This window comes from Gracilinanus agilis, chromosome 2 (assembly GCF_016433145.1).
Source record: "Gracilinanus agilis isolate LMUSP501 chromosome 2, AgileGrace, whole genome shotgun sequence".
In the NCBI taxonomy this organism is placed as follows: Eukaryota; Metazoa; Chordata; class Mammalia; order Didelphimorphia; family Didelphidae; genus Gracilinanus; species Gracilinanus agilis.
The window spans coordinates 347,678,738-347,705,579 of NC_058131.1; the positions used below are offsets into that span (position 1 = coordinate 347,678,738).

Below are 26,842 nucleotides of genomic sequence, written 5' to 3' on the forward strand. Positions count from 1 at the left end.
CCTGTCTTGGAACTGATACTGAATATTGGTTCCAAGGCAGATGCCCAAGGTCATGCAGGTAGGAAGTGTCTAAGGCCAGATGTGAATCCAAGACCTCCCATCTCTAGGCCTGGCTCTCTATCCAGGAAGCTACCCAGCTGCCCCTATCACTCTTAATATTATAAAAATTAAAATAGGAAGGAAGAAGCACAGTCAGAGAGCCAGTTTCAGCCCCCAGATAGATGTCTTGGAAGATCTCAGCTTTCATCTGGTTGGACATGACCTTGGTTTTCCCTCTCTTCTTATCCCCTCATGCCTAGCCTCCACTTTTAGGTTGCCCTGAGTCCATCCTCTGCCAGGATCAAGGTTCTGTAGAGGGGCAAGGACTTTTTACCTTGACAATAGGAACTCAAGACAGAAATCTATCTGCCTGTGTCCCCTTACCTCCTCTTCCCCTTTGCTCCTTCCAATGTTCCTAAGAGCCTTGAGACTTAAGAAAGTGAATTTTATGGTTTGGGTGCTTTTAGTGCCAGCTTCCAGGGCTGTGAGAGGATTTTGAAGGGCAAATGAAAAGTGATGTATTGAGACAGACAGACAGACTTGACTCACCCTGACTTAACTGGGAGTGAGCAGTGAAGGCCTTTCTGTGAAAGGACTGGATAGGAGAAGTCTTGATGGGCCCTTCTATCTTCCAACTGGGCGTGTTGATTAACCATCCAGGTAGCCTCAATAACCCGCTCCCCCAAGGAAGAAACTGTTACAGCTACAGTTGATGGTTCTCAGAGAAGGCCAAGGAAATGGGTAGCAGAACAGTTTCAGAGGAAAAGAGCAATAGGGGAATGGCTTCAGCTAATGACAGCTGCAGAGGTGGAGTAAGTAGAATGATAGTGATAAGGGGGGCTCAGGCACCACCCCTAAGGAGCCAGGGTGCCAGTTGCTAAGAAGCAGTGACGCACTGGTTGTCAAGGGTTGGAGCTACATTTTTTAGCTTCCACAAAACCCTTCCTCACCTAAAAGAGAGAAAATTCGTTTTCCAGGGACATTTCATTTCCCCAGGGGCAGTGGAGTCAAAAAGAGAAATTTATATCTCTTTGTTCACTGGGGAATTGAGAAAAAGTCTATGGCTTGATTTTCTGTTAGCTACTTGCCTTTTTTGGCCAAAACTGGAATAGCAAAAGGTTCCAGAGTCTTGTTTGGACCATACAAATTGCCTTGATTTTTTTTTTTTTCATAAACCTCAAGAAGCCATTTAATGACGTGGTTAGGGGAGAGGTGTAGTCATTCACTTTTGTCCTGAATTTTTGCCATCTGGTAAAAAGTCCCTTATTCTTCCTGTTAGAACTCATGACTTCTGCCACAGTCTCCTTGTAGTATTCCACTGACACTCTTGAAGGAAACATTTGTGGTCACAAGTTAATAGAGTTCAAGTTCAAGTCAAGATTCCAGGAAAAGAATGCCAGGAATTCTCCTTCCTGGGATTGGATTCTTCTGGCCTCCAGTATACATTGGAATAGACATTGTGAAGTTTGGAACCAGATCATGGAGGGCCTTGAATGCCAGACTAAAAAGTTGGGACTTTATCTTGCCAGTAATGGGGAGTCACTAAAGGGCTTCCCTTGTTTTGCCCAGGGGAAGAGATTCTTTTTAGGAAATTGAATCAGATGGCATGAACAGAAGGGAGTTGAGTGGGCAGAGAGTGGAAATGGGGAAAGTAATTTAGAGGTTAATGCAAAAGTCTGAGTGATGGTAGGTGAGAACCTGGTCTGGGGAGCCAACTGTGTGACTGGAAAGGAGCCAAATGAAAGAAAACTATCAGAAACCCTTCAAAAGAAAATTGGTTGTTTGAAAAAAAAATACTCAAATAAATTTTTTAAGTCCTGATATGATTTTTTAAAATTATGGACAAAATGAAGTAAAGGCAAAAACACCAGAAGACCTAGCTATGTGACCCTGGACAAGTCACTTAACCCCCATTACCTAGCCCTTACCACTCTTCTGCCTTGGAACCACTACATAGTATTGATTCTAAGACAGAAGGTAAGAGTTTAAAAAACAAACAAAAAACACCTGAAAAAAATTGTGTCAAGCCAGTGGTCAATTAGTTCAGTTGTGTCAAATGCAAATAGAAATGAGGGCCACGGAACTGTACATAAGGATCCCTTCAGGCCACATATTGACTTACAGAACTACACATGTTTATAGAATTCTTTTTTTTTTTTTTAAAGACAAGAACACATTAAAATCAGAGAGGAGCTACATTTTATTCTGGTTCAGGCCATCCTTGGGAATGTTATGAGCTGAATGCATCCCTCAGGCCACATGTTTGATACATTTGAGTTAGTCAATATGCATTTATGAAGCACCTACTATGTGCTAGTACTGTGCCAATCATTGGAGATAAAAAAGAAAAAGATAGTCCCTTTTCTCAAGGAACTCACCAAGAGGAACATCAGAAACAGAAGTAGAATTTTCTTGTTAAACAAGAAAAAAAAATTTTTTTTAATATGCTGACAAAATTAAATGAAGAAATGGAATTAGTAAATATACTGCAAGACAAAACAAGGAAACTAACTTAACTGAGACTAAGAAATCTTAGCTATAACAATAATAAAAATCAGCAATTTATAAACATCATTAGAAAATATTTTTTAAAAGACGGATTAAGGGGGCAGCTGGGTGGCTCAGTGGATTGAGAGTCAGGCCCAGAGACAGGAGGCCCTGGGTTCAAATCTGACCTCAGATACTTCCTAGCTGTGTGACCCTGGGCAAGTCACTTAGCCCCCATTGTCTAGTCCTTACCACTCTTCTGCCTTGGAATCAATACTATGTATTGATTCCAAGGCAGAAGGTAAGGGATTAAAAAAAAAAATAGATTCAATGAAAAACAATTCTTTCTAAAGAATAGAAAAACGAAACATCTGTAAGAAGGATAAGAGCTTTTCTGTAAAGGCAGAAGTGTCACAAGAGAGAACTTCCTGTTTTTTCCTATTCCCTTAAAATGTTTGTTGACCTTTAAAAGGCTTTTCAAAAAACAGTGTACGCAATACCAGCAATAATGAACGATGATTATTTGTGAAAACTTGGCTACTCTCAGCAATGCAATGGTCTGGGATAATCCTGAAGGACTTATGCCGGGGGACACTATCCACACTCAGAGAAATAATTGTTGGAGTCGTCTTTCACATCAGTATATTTGTGGTTTTATTTTGAGGTTTTGGTTATGTATAAGTTGCTCTTACAATAATGACCAATATGGAAGTGTGTTTTGCATGATGAAAAAAATAAAATTAAAAGACTTCTCAAAGTTTCAGATAATTTGAATTCCAGGGCTTGGTGAGAATTGAAAAGGCTAAAGAAGCATTATGCATATATTTAGCCTCAGTCTAATAAAACTGGAGTGTGATGTGTGGATAGTGTGAAGAGTCATGCTATCTGTCTTTGAAGTGGGGAAAAAGGTAAAATAAGGTCAATCCCCTAATTCAGACTGAAGTTATGACTAGAAACTCTCTTTGGAAAATGATGAAGAAGTGTTTCATAGCAGCTCCGTGAGGAACCCTTTTGGGTTAAGTGATTTTCCTAAGGTCATGCAAATAATAAGCATCAGAAGTAGAATTCGAACCTAGATCCTCTGACTCCAAAGCCAGTGTGTGGTACCATGAAGAATTGAGATGACTGAATTGTTTTATTGAATGGATTTTCCTCATAATTATGAGGAACCCAATTTTTTTAAGTATGTTTTTTTTAAAGTATTTTTTAAGTATGGTTCAATTAGATACCTTATTATTTGATTTCTGGTTATTTTTCTGGTCTCTGGGTAAAGTGTGAATTTAAGGGGAGTAGAGACAAGAATATATTTTCTTTCTTCCACATTGAATCTGATCATGGAATAGGAACTTTCAGAACGGAATAGAATTCTACTGTTACATGTTAAAGGAAACAGAAAAGAGCGTCTGGAAAACCACACAGCTGAAAAATTATTTGGAATCTAAGCAAACGAAAGCTTTCTTTCTGGAGAGTGGAGCAAGGAGAGAAGAAATTAAGAAATATCATTCTTCCAAAAAGCTATGAAGAAGGAAAAAGTCTGACCACTATACTTAAGGAAACCAAGTAAGAATATCCCCTAGAAAAATTGAAAAATATAGACTAATTGCAAACTGACAGAATTTACAGAATGAGTGAGTCTCAAGTTCAACTTATATACATCATCACTCATTTTCAAGACTTCAGTGACAAAGGGATAATATTTTATAAATAGCAAAATAGGAAAACGTCACATAGCAAATAAACATCAATTTGATGTTCTCAAGACTTTTCATTAAAATGAGAAAGGACAGAAACTGGAACATAATGTGTCATAAAATGAGAAACTAGATTTTACCTAAATCAATTACCCAGGAAACCTAAGCAATTTCTTCTAAGACAAAAGAGGATTATTTAACAATTCAGCAAAACTAGCAAAATCATAGAGCTTGAGGAATATCATCAAGAAAAAGACTAAAATCAATAGATTCTTTATGCTTGTGATAAACTATTTAATATCTTATTTTAATCACCATGAGGGCATAACCAAATAATAGTAGCAGTTTTAAAAATAAACTGACACAGGCAGGCTTGGGGGAAAAAGGAGGGGAGAGGGAAGAGAGAAATACCTTGATTTAGAGTATTAAAAGAGAGGATCTTACAAAGAATGAGAAAAAAATGTGGGATGGGGAAGAAGATTTAGGAAAGGGAACAAACATGGATTGTTGTTGGAGAGAGTAAGGCAATTCCAGAGGGATATTCTCATTTCAAACAGAGTGGGAAAGTTCAGATTTTTGCAAAACTTATTAATAATATTGTAAAGACAGAAAACTTTGAAAGATTTAGGAACTCTAATCAACACAAAAGAACCAATCACAGAGGACCCATGAGGAAACATGCTATCAAGCTCCAGAAAGAGAAGTGATGGACTTGGAGTATAGATTGTGTAAAATGGAAAGAAGAGAGATGGTTTAAAATAAGTAAGAGAAGGAGTTTTTGCAAGCAGAGAGCAGCCACATGCTAGGAACCAAATAAGTCTGGATTCTGGAACACAGAGAAGGGATAAAGAGTGAACACTGATGGTTACTGGAGTCTCTTCTGTCTTTTGAGCAGTCCAGGCCTTGAACTTTCTCTTTCTGTAGCACTGAGGAGGTTTGGCTTCCTATTCCCTGGAGCTGAAGACACCAAATCTCTGTTGTTCCTGACTGAAGAAACCCTTTCTTATTTTAAAATCATAAAGTAGTCCTGCATGATGAAAGTGTTCCCAACTGCTCAGATGATCTGTTGGTGAAGGCCAGAAGCCAACTCTGGCCTGACCCAACTAGGGTTGAACTCAACCATAAAGGGTTCACCCTGAACATACTAAACAGACCTGTTTATCCTACAAAAAAAATCTGGGAGGATTAAGTAGAGTCAGGTGAAATCTCAGGGTTGGGGATTGAGATACACAGGTAAGGAACTCAGGGAGCATCAAGTCACAGAAGACACCCCATAAGGGGTTTTAGAAAGTGGGTGGCTAGTGAGAACCTTTAGAGTTAGGGAACCCCTATTCCTTTAATCCTTCCCTTCATAATACCTAGTTTTCAAATAAATCCCTGTCCTGTTTTTATAACCTTTCTAGAGATTGAAAAGTGCACTGGTCCAGTGAGAGAAGCTCTCAGGCTTTCTTCACTAAGGGATACTGAGGAATCTAATCAACCTCAGTATCTCAATATCATCAACATCATCCTTTTTAGGATAAATATTTCCATTAAAATGTATTTTTGATGACATGAAATTGAAAATATTCTGCACAGATAATAATACTATATCTAGGATAAGAAGGAATATGGTCAAATGAGAATTTTTTTCTGTATTAATTTCTCTGGTAAGTTCTGGAATCTAAGCTACATAAAGAACTGATACATATCTATAACTAATAGCCATTTCCAATAGATAAATTGTCAAAGGTTATAAACAAACTTCTCAAAAGAAAATTTGAAAGTATTCCCAAATACATGAAAGAATGCACCAAATCGTGGATAATAAGAGAAATACAAGTCAAAACAACCCTGAGATTTTACCGCACATCCTGAAATTTGGCAAAAATTATCCCAAAACGGTAATAGTCGATGTTGAAAGGGTTGTGGAATGATAACAACACTAATATGTTGTTGATAGAGCAACGAAATGGTACAATTATTTTGGTAAGCAATTTGAGATTATAAAATTAAATAACTAAAATGTCATTTTGGATCAGATACTCCATTATTAGGCTTTTGCCCCAAAGAAGCCCCCAAGAAGGGAATTCATATATGCCCAAAAGCTTATAGCATCACTTTTTGTGAGAGCAAAGAATTGCAGATGAAAAAGATGCCCATCAATCGGGGAATGGCTAAACAAATTGTGGTACATAAAAGTAATGGAACATTACTATATAGTAGAATAATGACATATGTGATGAATACAGAAAAGTATGGAAATATCTATATGAATTGATGGAGTAAAGAAAATAGGGCCAAATAAATAATATACACAGTAACTACAACAATGTAAGTGGAAAGAACAACTATACAGCAAAAAAAAAAAAAAGTAAATGTGACAAAACTTCAAAGATCAGGTATGACTTGAATAAAGAGAATTCTTTTACCCCACCACTTTGTGGAGGTGGGAGGTCTACATGTGTTACACATTGCACATGTTTTTGGACTTTTAAAATATATCCACTGTAAAAAAATTGGTTATTTGTTACATAGTGTAGTTCTTTGGGAGGGTGGAATAAGAATATTTGGAATAACTCCAATGATGTAAGAAACACAAGACATCAACAAAAATTTATTTTAAAAAAATAGCAACTTTTTTGCATATGGCTAATGTAGGAAATTACTTGACTATACATATTTGAAACAGGTTTGTTTTTCTTGCATTCTTAATGAGTAGGAAGGAGACTTGAGAGGGAAATAATTTGGAACTTTAAATAAAGTTGAATAAAAAATTAATGTATTTTTATATTGGATTATATATGTAGGAACTGTGTTTAGTATTGAATTTTTAAAGTAATTACAATTTTAAGATAATTGATGAAGTATGGTAAGATAATAAAATGCTATATCTACCATAACTGTGAAAAGGTGGAAAAGTCATAGCTCTACAATAAATAGAAGAAATTGTTTATAAGTTGGATGTTAGTACATAAAAATAGTTTTTACATCACAAAAATGTTATTTATTCAAAATTAAAAAGAAGAAAATAGATTGGGGGAAAATCTTCACTAAAAACATTTCTAGTAAATGACATTCAAAGTGTATAAGGAACTGATAAATTTCTTTAAAGTAAGAAACATTATCCAATAGGTAAGCAATCAAAGGATATGAACCGTAAGATTTTTTTTTAAACCCTTACCTTCCGTCTTAGAGTCAATACTGTGTATTGGCTCCAAGGCAGAAGAGTGGTAAGGGCTAGGCAATGGGGTTTAAGTGACTTGCCCAGGGTCACACGGCTGGGAAGTGTCTGGGGCCAGATTTGAACCTAGGACCTCCCATCTTTAGGCCTGGCTCTCAATCCACTGAGTTACCCAGCTGCCCCCTGAACTGTAAGATTTTAAAAGAAATTCAAATGACCAAGAAACACCTTAAAAATGCCAAATTCTTATAATTAGGGAAGTGAACATTACAGCAATTTTTTTAAAGCAATTTTTTTTTTAAACCCTTGTACTTCGGTGTATTGTCTCATAGGTGGAAGAGTGGTAAGGGTGGGCAATGGGGGTCAAGTGACTTGCCCAGGGTCACACAGCTGGGAAGTGGCTGAGGCCGGGTTTGAACCTAGGACCTCCTGTCTCTAGGCCTGACTCTCACTCCACTGAGCTAACCAGCTGCCCCCAGCAATTTTTTTTTTACTGAGCTACCCAGCTGCCCCCCCCCCCCCAGCAATTTTTGATACCACTTTATGTCCGTTAAATTGATGCAGGGTTGAAAATTATAAAATTCAGTGTTGGCAGGACTTTTTTTTTTTTTAAACCCTTACCTTCCATCTTGGAGTCAATACTGTGTATTGGCTCCAAGGCAGAAGAGTGGTAAGGGTAGGCAATGGGGGTCAAGTGACTTGCCCAGGGTCACACAGCTGAGAAGTGTCTGAGGCTAGATTTGAACCTAGGACCTCCCATCTCTAGGCCTGACTCTCATTCTACTGAGCTACCCAGCTGCCCCCATTGGCAGGACTTCTGAGAAACAGGAGCACTATCACTCTTCTTGGGGGAGCTGTGAATCACCTAAATCTTTTAGGAGAACAGTATCACATAATGTAATGAGAGATACAAATCTCTTTGCTCCGGTAACCCCATTCCTAGAACTTTTATCTTAAAGATATTATTGGGAGATGGGCAGAGGGGAGGAGAGTCCTGGGTTCAAATCTGACTTTAGACACTTCCTACCTGTGTTACCCTTGACAAGTGTCTCCAGGCCTAGCTCTCTATCCACTGAGCCAAAAAGCTGTCTGAAAGTAAGGGTAAAGAAAAAAATATATATTATTGGAAGAGGAGAGAAGACCTATCTGTACAAAAATATTTCTTGCATCATTAACTATAGCAGTAGCAAATTGGAAAAGATCCATGTTTCCAGTGATTGGGGAATGAAATGATTGAACAGATTGTGTTACATGATTGTAAGAGATATTATTGTACTTAAAGCAATGACAAACATGAAGACTGTTAAGGAAAATGGAAAGACATAGGTAGCATTATAGAGCAAAGAAAGCAGAATCTAAAATACTTTACATACATTGACTACAAGTATCATAATAGCAACTAGATTCCCTTCTCTCCTGATTTCTCCCTTCCTGTACTGAGACACTGATTACAAGTATAATAAGAAACAAGATCAGGAAAAATAGAAAAAGAAAAAAAGATCAGGAAGGGACCCAGAAAGAAATAGGCTGATTTTGTTAATGCTGTTATCATGTTAATATTAATGTTTCAGTGGAAAATGTTCCAATGAAACTGTAACTAACTGGAGGTGATGATTTCACATGCAATACTACTGTTGGAATGCTTATTTCTGGATTTGAATGTCTGTTATTTGTTGGCAACTTCTAAATTCATTGAGAGGCAACATAGTCCATAGAAAGTCAGCCATGAAGACCTCACTTCAAATCCTCACTCTGATATCTGCTGTTGAACCCCAGCAAATTACTTCTCAGTGCTTTAGGCAATATTTCAAGTTGCAGAAAATATTCAAACTGGAAGTGGAAGGGAGAGTTCTATATGAATGAAATAATGGGTCTAGTCCTAATTTCTGCTTTGTTTACAATGATATCTTTAAAAAGAGAAAAGGAAAGTGGGCATTAAATCAGGACATCTGTATTTCAATCTCAGCTTTACCAGTTAGTAGCAACATAACCTTATGAAAATTTGCCTTGGTTTCCTCATCTGTAAAACAATGGGGTTGGAGTAGATTTTAAAGGTACAAAAGGGCAGAGGAAATCCAGCTAGGTTTAAAAGTCATAAAATAAAAAATATAGAGTTCGAAGGGCCATAAAGTCCAACCCCATCATTTTACAGATGAGGAAACTTGAGACCCAGAGAGAATGGGTGATTTGTCCAGGGCTGCACCGCTAGTAAATGTCTTGAGGTGAGCTTTGAGGATAGACCTGATTCCAAATTAAGTGTCTTAGTTAACATCATACTACCTTCTATATGTGGGTCACGATTCTTCTCTTTGCCCTCAAATCTGGTCTCAGACTTAGTAATAGAGTGACCCTGGGCACGTCGCTCAACCCCTTTTGCCTCGTTTTTTGTTTGTTTGTTTTTTAATCTATGAAATGAGCTAGAGAAGGAAATGACAAACCGCTCCAGTTTCTTTGCTAAGAAAACCCCCAATGGTGTTACAAAGAGCTGGTCACTACTGAAACGACCTAACAACACCATCTACAGAGGGATTGGTTTCAACTCTCAGTTCTGCCTGTGTGGTTTTGGGCAAGTCATTCAATCTCTCTGAGGCTCAGTTTTCTCTTCCGTAAAAAAGATAGATTTGAATTAGATGGCTTCCAAGGTCTCCTTTCAACTCTAGGTCTATGATCCTATGATCCTTCCAGCTGTACCAGTCCCGTAAGGGGTGGAGAGGAAAAGAGTGCCTTAACTGGAGAGGATCTGGAAGCCAGAATACTAGGGGAGCCTCCGTAAGCCTTCGGGACCACACTTCCCAGTTTACACTGCGTTCTCTTGGCATGCTGGGTCTTGTAGTGTTGTGGCGGTTCGCGACACGCAGGCGCAGCACGGCGCGCAGGGGACCCCGGAAGCGCGGCAGAGGCGGTTGCGGGGCTATGCCGGCGGCGCCGAGAGCACCTGTGCCACATGCCCCGGTGCTCGCTCTACTCGCTCTGCCTCCTCCTCTGCGTGCTGCTGCCCCTGTACAACAATGCGTCCGAGCCCGAGGGTCCCGCGCCCGACCCGGCCCACTACAGGTGAGCGGGGGCCGGGCCTGGGGAGGAGACTGGACTGGACCCGTTCCTCACTCCTCTGCTCCCACTTTAATTTGAACCCGAGGCTGAGCGCCTGGGCACTGCTCCTATCCTGCTCTGAGGCCCCTTTGGTGGTCAGCAGGATGCAGGATGCAGAAATCAGACTGTGACTTCCCTTCCTAATTTTCCCCCACCTTCCTCGTTTTTCATCTTCTCTCCTGATTTCTCATCTCCCTCTCCTGATTTTTCACTTTCCCTCCTGAACTCTTTTCTCTTGATCTCTCTCCTGATTTTTAACCGTCGCTCCTGAGCCTTTATCTCCTCTCCTGATCTCTTCTGGACTCCAGATTTCTTATCTCCCCTCATTTCTTGTCCTGCCCTCTGCCTGATTCCTTGCTCCTCAATCCTTTCCCTATATTTCTTAATTTACCTCGTCTCTTCCCTGGTTGGTCTACGCTTTCCACTTTATTTCTTGCCTTCTCCAACCCCTCTTCTATCTTTCTCTCAGCTTCCCCTCATGCTTCCCATCATCTTTGTGACCCTAACTTTCTGGTCCCAGGGATCGAGTCAAATCCATGTTCTATCATGCCTACAACAACTATCTGGAGAACGCCTTTCCCTACGACGAATTGCGTCCGCTCACCTGCGACGGGCAAGACACCTGGGGAAGGTAGGTCTGGGTTGGGTGCGCCAAGAGTTAATTGGGCTGCTGATCTGGCTGCGTTGCTGGAGGTGAGCCTGAGTCTCTCTGACTCGAAGGACCTGGTTCCGGAAGAGTTCCCGGCCTGGCCTGCTTTGCTGTTTTTGGGGCGGGGATTCAGAACATTGCTGGCTATTCTAAGCCCAGCACTGAGTCACTCCGTGTCAGGACTGGTAGAGCAGTTAAAACAATAGTCTTACTCTTACTCCTCTCATTATAGAGGGAATAGGGAGGGAGACCTAGAGGGACCTGGTTCAAATCTGGCCTCAGACATTTCCTGGCTGTGTGACCCTGGGCAAGTCATTTAACCCTGGTTGCCCAGTCCTTACCGCTCTTCTGCCTTGGAACCAATACGCAGTATTGATTCTAAGACAGAAGATAAGGTTTAAAAAAAAAAAAAGAATTGATACCAAAAGAGTAAGAGTTTAAAAAAAAGAAAAAGATTTGAGTTCCAAGGCATTAGTACTTGCAATAACAGCATATGATAGCATGATGTTCTTGAAGGTCCTGGTTAGTAGTGATATAATAGAAAGAACATTGGCTTGGATTCAGAAAATCTGGTTATCTGGAAACAGTTACCAAAACTTTCTGTGTGACCTTGGCCAAGTCACTTAATTTCCTTTGAACCTGAGTTTACACAAGTTAAAAAAAACAATCAAACTTCACGGCTTGTCTGTGGTTTAGAATAAGAGTGTTGTTTAAACATTAAAGTGCTGTGGAAATGTGTTCCATTAGTACAGATGTTAACATCCTCAATTAATCTGACCAAATGCCAAAGTGTGAGATACAGAGTCAACCTTGAAACATTTTTTTCCACTTTGTTTTTCTTGCTTTTTTTTTTTTTTTTGCAACCTGGTCAATATTGACATATAGTTTTGCATGACTTCACATGTATAATGGATATCATGCTGTTTATTTTCTCAGTGTATGGGGGAGGGGCTGGAGAGAAGGAGAAACTTTGGAACTCAAAATTTTTTTTAAATGTTAAAAAATAAAGAAACATTAGAAAAATAAACAATGGGGGTTTCTGTTCTTTTGCAGTTTTTCTCTGACACTGATAGATGCACTGGACACCCTATTGGTAAGTGTCTTTTTATTTTCCTTCCTCATGTTGTTCCTTCTTCATTGAGTTTATTTCAGTTAAAAACCAATCCACCTTTATATTTTTTCCTCTGGATATTCAGAATTGGTAACTTCAAATCACCCAGTTGACGTTTTGAAGAAATGGTCTCACTTCACTCTGGTTTCTCTTCAGGAGACCATGATGCTAGCAATTCTTTGGAGGTTGTTAGCTTCTAGGAATCCAGGGCAGTGTGCTATGGGCATCAAGGAAAATTCAGAAAAGAACAAATGATTCTGATCTTCAGATTGCTTACAGTTTTTAAAAAAATTATTCAGTAATTTTTTTGTATTTTTTTGCCAATTACATGTTGAAACAATTTTTAACATTCAGTTTCTAACATTTTATGATCCAGATTCTCTCCCTCCCTCCCAATCTCTCTCCATGAGACCTCAAGTAATGATTAAGTTTATACATGTGTTCTTCATACAACATATATTTCCTTGTTCTGAAAGGACACACATTTCACACATACAAGAAAAAACTCAAGGAGGAAATAAAGTAAAGAATGCTTCCATCTGTATTCAGACTCTATCAGTTCCTTCTGTGACAGTGGATGACCTTTTTCATCATGAGTCCCTTGGAGTTGTCTTGGATCCTTGTATTGCTAAGAATAGTTAAGTCATTCATAGTTGATCATTGTACAATATTACTATGCACAATGTTCTCTTGGTTCTGCTCACTTCACTTTTCATTACTTTATATATCTTTCCAGGCTTTTATGAAATCATCCTGTTGGTCATTTCTTATGGTACATTACAATCATATATAACAACTTATTTATCTAATCCCTTCTATTTCCAGTTCTTTGCCACCAGAAAAAGGGCTGCTATTCATGTAAAATCTATAATAGATTGCGTACCATCTCGGGGAGATAAGAGGGACAGAATTTGGAACTCAAAACTTTTAAAAAGCCCAATGTTAAAAATTGTTTTTACATGTAATTGGGAAAAAATATTTTTAAAAATATACATGCCACAAAAAGGCTTCTATAAATATTTTTGTACAAATAGGTCTTTTTCCCCTTTCTTTGATTTCTTTGGAATACAGACCTAGTAGTGGTGTTACTGGGTAAGAGTTTTGATGGAGAGATAAGATTTCTTTCCCATCCTGTTCCCTAACCAGGAAAATTAAACTGTGAGATACGAATTAATATGAGAGAGGTTACAAGGCAATGTCTACTCAGTACCCAATGAATGGTATACTGTTAGTGCTGTGGTTCGGAGTCGTCAAAGATCCCTCTGGGTTGGAGTGACCAACATAGTTTCTTGTAAGGAGGTGTGACTGTGTAGACAGATTAGGGTGGGGACAATCAATATGAGCAAAGACAGGGGCAGTAACATAATGGGGGCAGTAAGGCTTGGTCTCATTGAAATACATACACAATATAGGAGAGTAATGAGTGATCAGGCAGAAATGTAGGTTGGGCCCACATTGTAGAGGGCCTTGAATCCCATGGTAATAAATAACCCCTAAAGATATTTGAATATGTCAGAATCAAGGTTTGGGGAAGATTTACTTGGTGATTGAGTACCTGGGCATTGCCTCTGCCCCAGAGGCCCTCTGGGTAAATAGAGAGGCAGAAATTAGGCTAAAACTTCCTTGCCTGATTGCTTATTTCTCTGACTAATTTCTTATGCTGGAAAGATTGCAGTGATCTGAACAGAAGTGTTGAGGACAGGAACTGGGGGACATTTCCCTTTCTTGATTCTCAGACATATTCCTTACATAGCTTATCACTTCATTTTGAGTGCTTTTTTTCCTGTGAATTAAGTAGACAGTTAGCAACTTTAGCATTCGTAATGGGGAAAAGGAAAAAAAAAAATTAATGGAGAAAAGAAGAAGCAACCTGAGACTAAGATGTAGAGCTGGCTCCATGAAGGAAGTGCCAGGGAAGGCTTGTAAATACTTCTCCCTCCCTGACCTCAATGGCCTCCCCTCCCCTGGGATTTCCTGCTTTTGTTCTCCTTTCAGATTTTGGGGAATATCACTGAATTCCAAAGAGTCGTCGATGTGCTTCAGGAAAGTGTGGATTTTGATATCGACGTCAATGCTTCTGTGTTTGAAACCAACATTCGAGGTGAGTGTTGCCCAGAAGATCTCAGGGAACCAGAACCTTTGGGAAAGGGCACCTGGGTCTTGCTCTAGGTGGGCAAAGAGGAGATGGGGGAGACCTGACCTTGGAAAGGGAGGTAATTTCATGGAGCCACTTCCAGACCCAGTAACTGAGAGAACAGCGTCTCATTGTAGAAAAGCAGCAGGGGAAAGATAGACCCCCTCCATTTCAAATATCTCTGAGTTAAAAAGACCATAGATTTTCATCCTTAGACTTCTCTTACATTTACTACCTGTGTGACTATTAAGTAAGCATTTAACTTAACTCCGATTCAATTTCCTATCTGTTTAAAAAAAAAAAAGGAAGTAGGGCTAAATGATTTCTAAGTATCCTTTTCAGCTCAAAATCTATGATACTATGATCTCTTCCTGATCATCCAATATCTTAATTTTGCATGAATGAGCAGTTTCTTGGTGAAAGCACTAACTTGCTGTATATTCTTTAGTGGTAGGAGGCCTCTTGTCAGCTCACCTGCTGTCTAAGAAGGCTGGAGTAGAAGTGGAGGCAGGATGGCCTTGTTCTGGACCTCTCCTCAGGATGGCCGAGGAGGCAGCTCGGAAACTTCTTCCAGGTAGGGAAGAGACATTTGCCCATTTCCAAGGGTGAATGTGGGTCAGTTGTGTCTGGAAGCACTCATCCAAGATTGAAAATATGAGGTGGGGAAAATGAGAGTCTCAGCTGTCCTGAAGACTTGCTATAACTTTCCTGGAATTGGTTTAGAGTCAAATAACTGATTTCATCATTGTTGGCAAGAAAGGAGTTTTAGTGATTGGTAGCCCTTAAGGAGGGCCTCACAGGTGTAAATTCCTTGCCTTGAGTAAGTAACCCTTTACTCCCTACCTTCCAAGGCTGCTGCCCAGCTGGAATGTAATCATGACATCAGCATATGCCTGACTGTTGGAGGGAAGCCATGTTAGTTGCTGAGAGGCTCATCAGCAGCCTTTTGGTCTCTCCATATATACAAGGGAGTGTATGTAGGCAGCAGTACCACTTTGTGGATTCTGAAGTTTTCTAACTGTGTGTAAACACGGACTGTTTTGCAGTTCTCCTTTGCAAACCCCCTTTCCCCCCAACACATACACAATGCAGAGGCATTTCTTTATTCTCTTGACACGATCCTTGCCTTTGGAAAGAGTAAAGCCCAAGTCCTAGGTCTTGTAGCAGTGATAGCATACTTGACAGCTTCCTTTTCAGCGGCGTATCCTGTGTGATTCACCGTGCTGGGAGCCCCGCTGGCATGTTCCTTTGTTTTAGGACATTGTGAAACTCTCCAAACATTTCCAGTGTTACCCTTGGCTAAGATATTCTCTTGTGCCTATTGGACAATGAGACTCTCTAAATCTGTTGCCTTTAGATAATTTGAGGGCTTTGAGGGAGTCTTTAGGTTCCTCTGGTTAGAAGAGGAAATCTACATGAAAGCATCATGCCCTCTAACTGCAGAGAGGCAATCCAGTTCCTGCCCTTAGACTAACATACCAGGTCCAGTCCTTTTTTTTTAAGAGCTACATTTGTAGTTCAGGGCTTTAGACTCGACTTCCAGTGTCCTGAGTGGGAGATCCTACCTTTGGAATGCTCAAAGATATGGGGTTTGCCCTGAGCATGTCCCCTAGCCCCTTTCCCAGGCTTCCAACCTCTGTGGTTCAGCTTTTCAGACCCCTACGGGGATGCCCTATGGAACTGTGAACTTGATGAATGGTGTGAATCCTGGAGAAACTCCTGTGACGTGCACTGCTGGGATAGGGACCTTCATTGTAGAATTTGCCACCCTGAGCAGCCTGACTGGTGATCCGGTATTTGAGGATGTAGCCAGAAGGGCCCTGAAGGGCTTATGGAAAAGCCGGTCAGATATTGGACTGGTGAGTAGGAGGATATTCTTCCTGTTTGACTCAGACTTGACACATTGGGATGGCCTCTGTGGCAAAGGGCTTTTGAGCCAGGAGCTGAAACCTGGCCAAGGAAAACCTAGAGAAATAGAATGTAGAAGGGCACTTGATTCATTTGTTATCTGAGCATTGTTATCTGGGCAAGTAATTAGGACTCTTTAAAATAGAACACCACCAAATTCAAACGGTCATGAGGGGTGGGATCAGGAAGTGAATTTCAGAGAGCAGAAAGTGGCCTCAGTTTTTTCATCTTGAGTTTTCAAAGGTCTAGGACACTAGAGACAGGAGATAAATCACTTAATCTCCCTTACTGCTCTTCTGCCTTAGAGCCGTTACTTAGTATTGATTCTAAGACAGAAGGTAAGGGCTTAAAAAAAATTTTCCAGGGCATTTCGTTATGCTTCCTGGAAACATTTCTAATAATAGTATAATGAATCCCATATCCAAACCAATAACAGACCCTGTGGATGTGATGAGAAGAAAGTTGTCCTGTGTACCCACATTGCATCTGGCCTTCTGGTAGGGATGGGAAGCTGTACAGGTGTTTCATGAAGTAGCAGGGGAAGCTTGGCTGTGGGCCCTCTGTTCAGACCTGCTTCTTTCCCACAGGTAGGTAACCACATTGATGTAGTGACAGGCAAGTGGGTGGCCCAGGATGCTGGCATAGGTGCAGGCGTGGATTCCTACTTTGAGTACCTGGTGAAGGGAGCTATCCTGCTTCAAGACAAAGAGCTGATGTCCATGTTCCTGGGTAAGGAAATTTCCGTCTCTGTGTGTAGGTGGAATGACTGTATTTAGGGGTTCCAGAAACCCAAATTAAATTCCAGGAACTCACTGTGAACCTCAAGCTTAGCTGAAGGCAAGGACCTTTTTTTATGATGAAATTCCCCTACAATGATGGTTATCACAATATGAAAGTAGTCTCCTGACCTTTACACTGAACATGTGGCATTTCCCAGATGGCAGAAACCAAAGCTTCAAAGCTTGTGACTGATTGGCTCCTACTTTTTAAATCATTTTTTTCTGGAAAGAGAAGACATGACTGCTGGTTCTTTGTTGGGTAGAGTTTTTTTCTCCTCTAGCTCCTTCTGCTTTGCCCCATGTTTGGTTGGGAATTTGGGAGCCTGACTTCTGAGAATCCTCCTCTACTCTCCTGGAGTTGCTTGGTGAGCCTAATTTGGATTGCAACAGAGACTTTGTATGGCATAAGTGTCTTCTTTAATTGGGAACCAATCAGACCTCCTCTGTCAAATTAGAGAGATTGTCTTGCTTGCTTTTACAATTACACTTCCCTAATTTGTGATTTAGTTGATGTTGATACTCCTTTCTGCAACATAGGTTGCAACCTTGTTTAGCAGATGCTGCCTAACATGAGAGGTAGATAACCTTCAAGCATGATGATGACCAAAATGTCCCCTACTTAGTAGCTAACTCACTGAAGAACCTTCAGATTTTTTTAGGTTGTCTGGGTCTCAAAACATAAATCTAGCACTCATGCCATGGCCTCATGCTTGAGTCCTTACCAACTTGGTTGAACTTGTCTGAGCTTAGGCTCCACAGCAGTCTTTGAGAACCTGGGCTAGGTGGCCTCCCAGCTACAAAGAAGCTCTAGTGCCAGAAGAAGACACTCTGGTCCTAACATTGAGACTAAGGACCTGACCGTAGAAGGCTTAGACCATCAACAAGAACAGCAAGAAGTAAGGAAACTCCAGGACTACTTCTGTGGCTTCTAGCTTTGTAGAGTCTAAGCCCAATAAGATTGATCCTCCCAACCCCCACCTATTTGGCTGCTGGGAAGGAATGGATAGACTTTTAGTTCTAGTGAAGAAATGGAAACCACGAGGACTGTTTCTGTAGGCCTCTATAATGTCAGATAGGATAGTATGGCAGAGAATCACTGGACTTGCTGCTACCTCCTTTTCTAAACCCCTCTAACAGTAGTAGTCTATGAACTAGAGCTGGCCTCAGAAGTCATCTTTTCCAAACCCCACACCTCATGCAGGGGTTACTTGATATCCATGACATTGACACAGGTAGCCTATTCCCTTGTTGGATTGTTCTCATTGTTAGGGAATTCCTCCCTGTTAGAAAACCTGCTTCTCCATCACTTTTTCTTCTTAATTTTAGTTCTTCCCCCCTGGGCCAAGCAGAATGACTTTGACCTCTTTTTTCACTTCACAGGAGTTATAGCTGTAGAGAGGGAAAAGGACCAGGGGTAAGCCAATTGTAGGCCAAGTTGCAAGTCAAGTGATGACATCTTTGACCAAGCCTGGAGAGGCTTTACATAGGGAGCCACATTAGAGAAGAAGTAGAGAAGGGGCTCCTTGATTCCGTTGCTTGTGGGCTACATGAAAGCACCTATAAAGGGAACCAGATAGGGCATGCTGACCTTGGGGATAGGTTTTCTGAAGGTTAAAAGAAGTTATTCTGGATGAAGCATTTCTGAAGCGTGACCATTTTGCCCCTTTATTTACTGAATTTTGAGCCATTACAACTCTGTCCCAGTTTTGCCAGCTCCATATTGGATTGTATTGATGCACTGATTCCCATTCAGTGATGAAAGGCTGTCTTCCTCTTCCCTGACACGATTAACCCCATCTCCACTGCAGAGTATAATAAAGCCATTCGGAACTACACCCGTTTTGATGACTGGTACCTATGGGTTCAGATGTACAAAGGCACTGTTTCCATGCCAGTATTTCAGTCTCTGGAAGCCTATTGGCCAGGTTTGCAGGTAAGAATGCTTATCTTTTGATCCCTGGAAGCCTATTGGCTAGGCTTGAAGGTGGGAATGATCAGAATTGTAGTTTTACTGTGGAAATGGAAACATGAAGGATTTTTTCTTTTTTATAAATTTTTTTTAATGTGATTTTAGTTTTCCCTCATGTCCTTTTTCCTCCTCCATCCAGAGAGCCTTTCCATTGTAATAACTACATTAAACTCCTGTCCTTAATTTTCATAGAGTTTATTAATATTTACTTGAATAATAGAAGGCAGACAGATAGAGAGAAAAGAAACTTATTCTAACAAGCCATATGAATGTTCTCCATCTGGCTCTTTCATCCACCTTCCTTTTGCTGCACACCTGCCTAAGTGAATAGAGACCTCCCACTTCCTCAAACCCCTCTTTATTTCTTCTCTTTTATCTCGGGTCATTATCCCAATCCTTTCTGGCCCAGGTGTCTAGGTCACTGCCCCGTGCTCCAAGGTGTGATCTCAGGAGAGTTCTCCCTTCACATACCATGAAATAAATATTTTTCTAAAGACAAAGAAGAAAAAAACCTGCATAACTGATAAATATATCGAAAAAATCTGAAAATAGACCCAAATACATACACTTGTGGACCTCCTGCCCCTGCCAAAGGATGGGGAGGGAGTGTCTGCTCATATCTCTTCTTTTGAGCCATGTGTGGTCTTTATGATTTTGCAACATTCACTTTTGGTTTTCCTGTTGTGTGTGGTTCTTTATGTTTACATTGTTGTAGTCATTGTGTGTATGGCTTTCTGGGCTCTGTTTACTTCATTCTGCCTCAGTTCATGTAAGATTTTCCATCCTTCTGAATTCATCATATCAAAAAGTCTTTTTCAGTGTACAATTTGAATTCGTTAGCTTGCTTTTGTGTATGGGGTAGCCTGGGGTGAAGGAGATGCAGGAGTCATAGGTTTTAGGAATATTATCCCCTCCCACACACGCCTTGATCCTGCCAGACTGGCCTACTTTCCTGTCCCTGTGACATTCCTGTCTTTGTACCTTTGAACAAATTATCTCCCATGCCTAAAATGCAACCCCTCTGCCCTTTAAAATCTCTAGTTTCCTTTCAAAGCTTGACTTAATTAAACACCACCTGTTGTTGTTGAATTACTTCAGTTATGTTCATTCTTCATGATCCCATTTGGGGTTTTCTTGGCAAAAGGAGTGGTTTGCCATTTCCTTCTCCAGCTCATTTGACAGATGAAGAAACTGAGGCCAACAGAGGTAAATGACTTACTCAGAATCACACAGCTAAGTGTCTGAGGCCCAATTTGAATTCAAGATGATTAATCAATTAATCTTCCTTCTTCAAAGCCCTGTGCCACTGCACAATCTACTGCACCACCTAGCTGCTCCTTAAACACCATCTACTTAGGCCTTTCCTGATCTCCAGCTGCCAATGCCCTAGGGCTCTGTCCTTCACAAAATCATTTTGTCTTTATTTTCTCTGTGTTATGTATATAAATGTTGTCTTCCCTGATAAAATGTAAACTCACTGAGGATGAAGCTGTTGAGTTTTTGTCCTTGTATCCCTAACACCTAGTACGACACCTGCCTCTGGAAAGCCCTTAATAAGTCTTTGTTGATTTGGTTTAGAACTAAAAGGGTCTTTAGAAGACATCTGGTCCAGCTCCTTTGTCTGCAGGATCTTAACCCTTACCTACTTACTCTTTAGTTTTCCCAGCAGATCCTTAAGGGAGAAAGCTAGGGCTTTTTTCATCTGGGTGTTCCTTAAGTAGTTTCCTCCCCCAATTTTTTTACATAAAACATAATTGGAATTCCTTGGGTCAAGGAGAAATTGTATACGCAGTGACTTTCTCCTTGTGGTGTGAAATGTCTTTGGTCTGCTTCATCAGGGCTAAAGGAAGGCCAAGGCACAGATCGAGAAAGGAAAGGGAACTAAAATTAGCCCTTAAAAACTGACACAGGGGGCAGCTAGGTGGTTCAGTGGATTGAGAGTCAGGTCTAGAGACTAGAGGGCCTAAATTCAAATCTGGCCTCAGATATTGCCTAACTCTGTGACCCTGAACAAGTCACTTAACCCCCTTTCCCTAGACCTTGCCATTCTTCTGCCTTGGAACCGATACACAGTACTGATTCTGAGATGGAAGGTAAGGGTTTAAAAAAAACAACAACAAAAAACCGAGGGACCCTCTTTGGTGTCTGCAGGGTCCCAAAACTTAGCACAGTGCCTAGCATGTAAGAGGCATTTAATACATGCTTATAGATTAATTGACTGACTTATAGATAGACTGACTGACTAACATACAGAATATAGATGGGAGTAATGATTCAAGAAGACAGCAAGGTGGAGAAGTGGTTAGAATGCTGGGCCTGGAGTCAGGACGGCTCTTCTTGACTTCAAATCTGGCCTTAGACACTTACTAGCTGTGTGACCCTGGACAAGTCACTTAACCCTGTTTACTTCAATTTCCTCATCTGTGAGGAATGGGCTGAAGAAGGAAATGGCAAATCACTCCAGTGTCTTTGCCAAGAATATTCCAAATGGGGTTACAAAGAGTTGGGAATGGCTGAATAATGTCTAAATAACGATACAAGAGCTCACCTTGGGGCAGCTGGGTAGCTCAGTGGAGTGAGAGTCAGGCCTAGAGACAGGAAGTCCTAGGTTCAAACCCGGTCTCAGCCACTTCCCAGCTGTGTGACCCTGGGCAAGTCACTTGACCTCCATTGCCCACCCTTACCAATCTTCCACCTATGAGACAATACACTGAAGTACAAGGGTTTTAAAAAAAAAAAAAGAGCTCACCTTTCCATAGCACTTAAATCACAGCATCCTATGCAGCTGGTAGGACAGGTATCACCCTCATTTCACAGATGAGGAAACTGAGGTCCTGAGAGGTAGGATGATTTGCTAGAGGTCTCACATCTATGGACACTAGGTCTTTTGAAGACTAAACAAGTCATTGTTCTTTGCTTTTCATCAGTTCCTTCCTTATTGTTAAAATGAGAGAATCAACCTGAGTAGTCTCTATGGTCTTTCGCATCTCCTTATATAGGATCTTATTGCAGTCTCTTAATAACTATGTGATACTGAACAAATTACTGAACCTCCCTGAACCTGTTTCCTCAGGGTGAATAACATGACCTACCTCATAGGGTTGTGAGTACCCAGTGAAGTAATGTCTATAAAATGCTTCCTAAACCTTAAAGCAGTTAGCTTTTTTTCCCATTAAATTTGAACCATTATTAGTATTATATACCTTTTTCTACTGCACCATCTGCTTCCAACTTCCTTTACCTAATTCTCTAGGGCTTGGCTATCAATGAGTTGGACAGACTATATCATAGCCTTGATTCTTGATTTCTCTGCAGAGCCTTATTGGGGACATTGACAATGCCATGAGGACCTTTCTCAATTACTACACTGTGTGGAAGCAGTTCGGAGGGCTGCCAGAATTCTATAACATTCCCCAGGGCTACACCGTGGAGAAACGAGAAGGATACCCACTTCGCCCTGGTGAGTGGAAGTTTTGACCTGACTTCTAGGCTCTCCCAATGCCAAGTAAGTCAGCTAGAGCCCAGAAAAGGGAGAGGGAGTTAGGAAATGACTGTGGGAGATGCCTTGGAGATCAGTGGAGATGGTGGGAAGAGCTGAGCTTTTCTCCAAGGGCAAGGCTCTTACCTTTTCCTCTCCCTCCCCCTGGATTCCAGAAATTTACAATCAGTTTTCATCTGGGTAGAGATTCTCCAAAAAAGTGGGGTCCAGAGTTACAAGTTAATATGTGCTTGTGATGTTTGATGGGCATGAAAATCAGCCCAGGGCTGGGTTAAATTTTTTTAGAGTGTGTAGTTGGCCTAAATTGACTTTTTTTTTCCTTTTTAATTAAGGGATTTCCTAATCTTTTCTCATAAGGGCATTTGCTTTTAGAAGGTAATCAGGAGAGAGGGCGCTTACATATCTTTATGGACAAATACCTTTCAGATTAACTTCCTGGAGGGAGGTTACTAAGACCTCTGATCAGAGACCCAAGCACTACTCTGGGCAAGAATTATGAAGTACCTCTAAGCTTTGAGTCAAGATGGATCACAGCCAACTGGGAAAGGACCCTTGCTTGGGAGTGAAGATGCCTGGATTCTAAATATAGCTCTGCCTTTGACTCCGTATATGACTTTGAGCAACTAACTCCTCCTCTCTGGCCCTTAATTTCCCCAGAAGTACAAAAAGAATGTTTTATTTATGCATCTCTAAGGGCCCTTTCAGCTCCTACATACTGATTCTATGACATGCATAGATTCTCACAACCCCTTTGAGTTCAAGCAAAATGTTATGATCCTTGTAAGATGGAGAAAATGAAGCGGATGGCCTGGGGTTGAGTACATAGAACCATGGAATGTTAGAAACTGGAAGGAAGCTTGGAGATCATTGAGACCAACCCTCTATTTTTAGAGATGAGAAAACTGAGACCCAAAGAGGTTGTGACTTGCCCAAAGTCACACAACAAGTCAGTAGCAGAGCCAGGACCCAAAGCCAAGTCTTCTGGCTCCTAGCCTAGCGTCCTCATCACATTGTGACCAGCAATGACGTTACTGCTCCCCAAGCAGGAAAAATGGAGAACTAGATTGGAGAGGGCAAAGAAGAGGGCAAGTTAGGTCAGATGAGGGCTTCTAATTCCCATATGCCTTCATTTCTTTCTTATGGAGGAGGAATGAAATTGGGGTAGGGAGTTGTGAAATATATTCCCAGGCGTGTGTGTGTGTGTGTGTGTGTGTGTGTGTTGGGGAAAGAACAGGAACAGAGGGACAGGGGTACCCTCTATACCGGTTACAAACTTAGTAAATTAGAAGCTTGGTTTAGGAATTTTATCTCTCATTCTTTTGCTCATCCTGTCCTAGACTGGCCCCAGCTTTAGGGATATTTTTCACCCCATTCCATCTTTGTGATGGATCAGAAAACATGACAGTAGATATTCTCAATTCTGCACTCATTAGGATACCCTTGGCCAAGTAGACTAAGTCTATGATGGGAGAATTTGACCAATGACCTTGCATCTACCCAGTCCCACCCTGAGCCCCTTTATGAGAAAGACTCTGCTTTGGTTTTGCAGAACTGATTGAGAGTGCCATGTACCTCTACCAAGCCACAGGGGACCCCACTCTCTTAGAACTTGGGAGAGATGCTGTGGAATCCATTGAGAAAATCAGCAAGGTGGACTGTGGATTTGCAACAGTAAGTGTTTCTAAAGGTTCAAGGGTTGGGCCAGTGCATCTTCTGGCTGCTTCTGGAGAAGGGAGGAATCCTGTGACTCACTATCTGAATAGCACCTGCCCTCAGTGAAGCACTTAGACCCTTTCCCTGTGCTAGTGAAGGAGCCAGAGGAAGTAGTATGTGATGCTGTTCCTTGTGCCTGGAATGAGTTCCTTTCATTTCTACCTTTTGGAATTCCTTATTTCCTTCAAAATTCAGCAAGTGCCACCTTTTTCTACATGAAATCTTTTCTGATACCTCCCACATGCTGATTCTTCCTCTCTTTCCCCTCCCTACTCTCCATTATTCGTGTATGTGTATGTATGCATACATGCATGTGTGTGTGCATGTGTGTGTGTGTGTGTCTTAGAATGGAGACTTTGCAGAAGTTCAGTAAGGGTTAGGTAACTGGGGTTAAGTGACTTGTCCAGGGTCACACAGCTAGGAAGTGTCTGAGGCCAGATTTGAATCTAGGTCCTCCCAACTCCAGGCCTGGCAGTCTATCTACCAAACTGCCTAGCTGCTCTCCTTGTATATATTTTGATAATTTCTTTAAAATAGACATTGTTTCATTTTGGACTTTGTATGCCCAATTCTTGGCATAGCGCCTGGCATGTAGTAGGTACCTAAGAGTTACTTACTGATTGGAATGCTTGCTGAGAAGTCCCAGTTTTGGAGGACCCAACTGGATTCTAATGCCAGCTTTACTGTCTATATACTATGCAGTCTTGAGGAGTCAATCAACATATTTTGAGCCTCAGTTTCTTCATTTGGAAAGTCCCTCTTTTTTCCTCCTTGAATATTTATTTTGGAGATCAGATGAGATTGTATACATACATAAAAGACTTTATAATACTAAAGTGCCTGTATGCATGGGAGCTGCTCTGCCCTTTCCCTAAACCCAAAGACTTGTTGCCCTGGATTGTATAATGTTGTGGATAGTTTGGAACGCAGCCCAGCCTTTTGTAATCCTCAAACCTCGTGTTCATAACATGGGACTGTTGTTTGTTCTGTGCCTCAGCAGTGGAGGGTAGAACAGAAAGGGGCATAGATGGATTTTTAAAAGTTATATCCTCTCTCCTGTAGCATTTTGTTCCATTTTTTTCACTATTTGGGTTATAGGAGAGGACGGGAATATAACTCTGCAGTCTGCCTTGATATAATCTCTTCTTCTAAGAAGCCATAAGAAGCCCAGCCTGTTTAAAAGGGTAGATCAATCAATCCCTAGAGGTTCCTTCTAGTTGTAATAGCTGAGGATGAGAACAACTTGTTCCTGTTATTCCTAGGCCCCTAACCCAGGCGTTACTTCTTAGGATTTAAAGTAACACATGATCTCCTTTCCACTAAAAACAAAGGCACAAAAATCAATATTTAATAGAACTTTTAAACTGAATGCAACTTTGGGAGATCTAATCCAGTGGCTTTTTTAAAATGTATTTTTTTAGTTACATGTAAACATTTTTAACATTTTAAAAAATGTTGAGTTCCAAATTATCTTCTTCCCTCAGTCCTCTTGCTCATCTCTCCCTGAGAAAGCAAGCAATCCGATATATGCTATACGTGTACAGTGTAAGATTAAAATTAATATCCAATAACTCCAAGTATTATATTTTATAGATTTATTGATAATCACTTGAAGTAGAAGAAAATAAAAAAGAACAAAAGTAAAAGCCTGAGTAAAACCCGCTTTCCCAGCCCCCATGATCAGGGGAAAAGAGCCCAAGGGAGGAGCTATACAAAATTTATATCCTCCCCACATTAGCACATTATGTAGAGAAGGAACAACAGTCAAACAAAACACACTTCCATGGCAGCCATGCTGTAAGGAAAACAGGCCTAAACAAACAAACAAACAAATAAAGATGGCAGGGGAAAAAATGCTTCAAACTGCATTAAGATTTCATCAATTCTTTTTCTGGAGATGGATGGCTTTTTACCATGTATGTTGTTCTCCTGGTTTTGCTCGCTTCACTCTGCATCATTTAATATAAGTCTTTCCAGGTTTTTCTGGAATCCTCCTGGTCATCATTTCTTATAGCATAGTAGTATTCCATAACAATCACATGGCATAGTTTGTTCAGCCATTCCCCAGTTGATGGGCTGTTTCTTAGCTAGTGGTGATTTTGATGATTACCTCTTTGTAATACAGTTTGAGATCTGGTGCGGTTAGGCCACCTTCCTTCAAATTTTTTTAAATCAATTCCCTTGATATTCTTGACTTTTTGTTCTTCCAGATGGATTTTGTTATTATTTTTTCTACCTTTATAAAATAGTTTTTGGTAGTTTGATTGGTAAAGCATTGAACCAGTGATTTAGAGCAGTAATGGGCAAACTACAGCCCGTGGGCCAGATGCAGCCCCCCCCCCCCCAAATGTTCTATCCAGCTGTGTGACATTATTCCTAATCTGACGAATACAATGAGTAGGATACAATACAATGAAACTTTGAAAGAGTTGCCTTAGAAACAGACTGACAGATGAGTACTTCCTTTCCTTTGGCCCCCTCTTTAAAAAGTTTGCCCATCACTGATTTAGAGAGAGTTGTCACTTTTATTATATTGGCTCAGCCTACTCAATGTAGTGGTTCTTAACCTGGAGTCCATGAACTTACTTTGTTATTATGATTATTCTTCCA

General features: G+C 40.7%; 2 protein-coding genes across 2 annotated transcripts in view; one reads left to right on the top strand and one right to left on the bottom strand.

The window, feature by feature from the left end:
- Window positions 1–11,174, bottom strand: part of PROCR (protein C receptor) — a 25,383-nt gene extending 14,209 nt beyond the window's left edge. Inside the window, exon 1 of the mRNA XM_044664369.1 lies at window positions 11,075–11,174. The gene's annotated coding sequence lies outside the window, so the exon portion shown is untranslated. The remainder of the gene's footprint in view (window positions 1–11,074) is intronic.
- The window catches only part of EDEM2 (ER degradation enhancing alpha-mannosidase like protein 2), a 20,809-nt gene continuing 4,164 nt past the window's right edge, over window positions 10,198–26,842 (top strand). Inside the window, 11 exon segments of the mRNA XM_044664368.1 lie at window positions 10,198–10,215; window positions 10,217–10,434; window positions 10,991–11,101; window positions 12,173–12,212; window positions 14,226–14,331; window positions 14,813–14,938; window positions 16,012–16,223; window positions 16,860–17,001; window positions 18,860–18,984; window positions 22,336–22,480; window positions 24,069–24,190. Coding sequence (XP_044520303.1) covers window positions 10,198–10,215; window positions 10,217–10,434; window positions 10,991–11,101; window positions 12,173–12,212; window positions 14,226–14,331; window positions 14,813–14,938; window positions 16,012–16,223; window positions 16,860–17,001; window positions 18,860–18,984; window positions 22,336–22,480; window positions 24,069–24,190 — 1,365 coding nt within the window.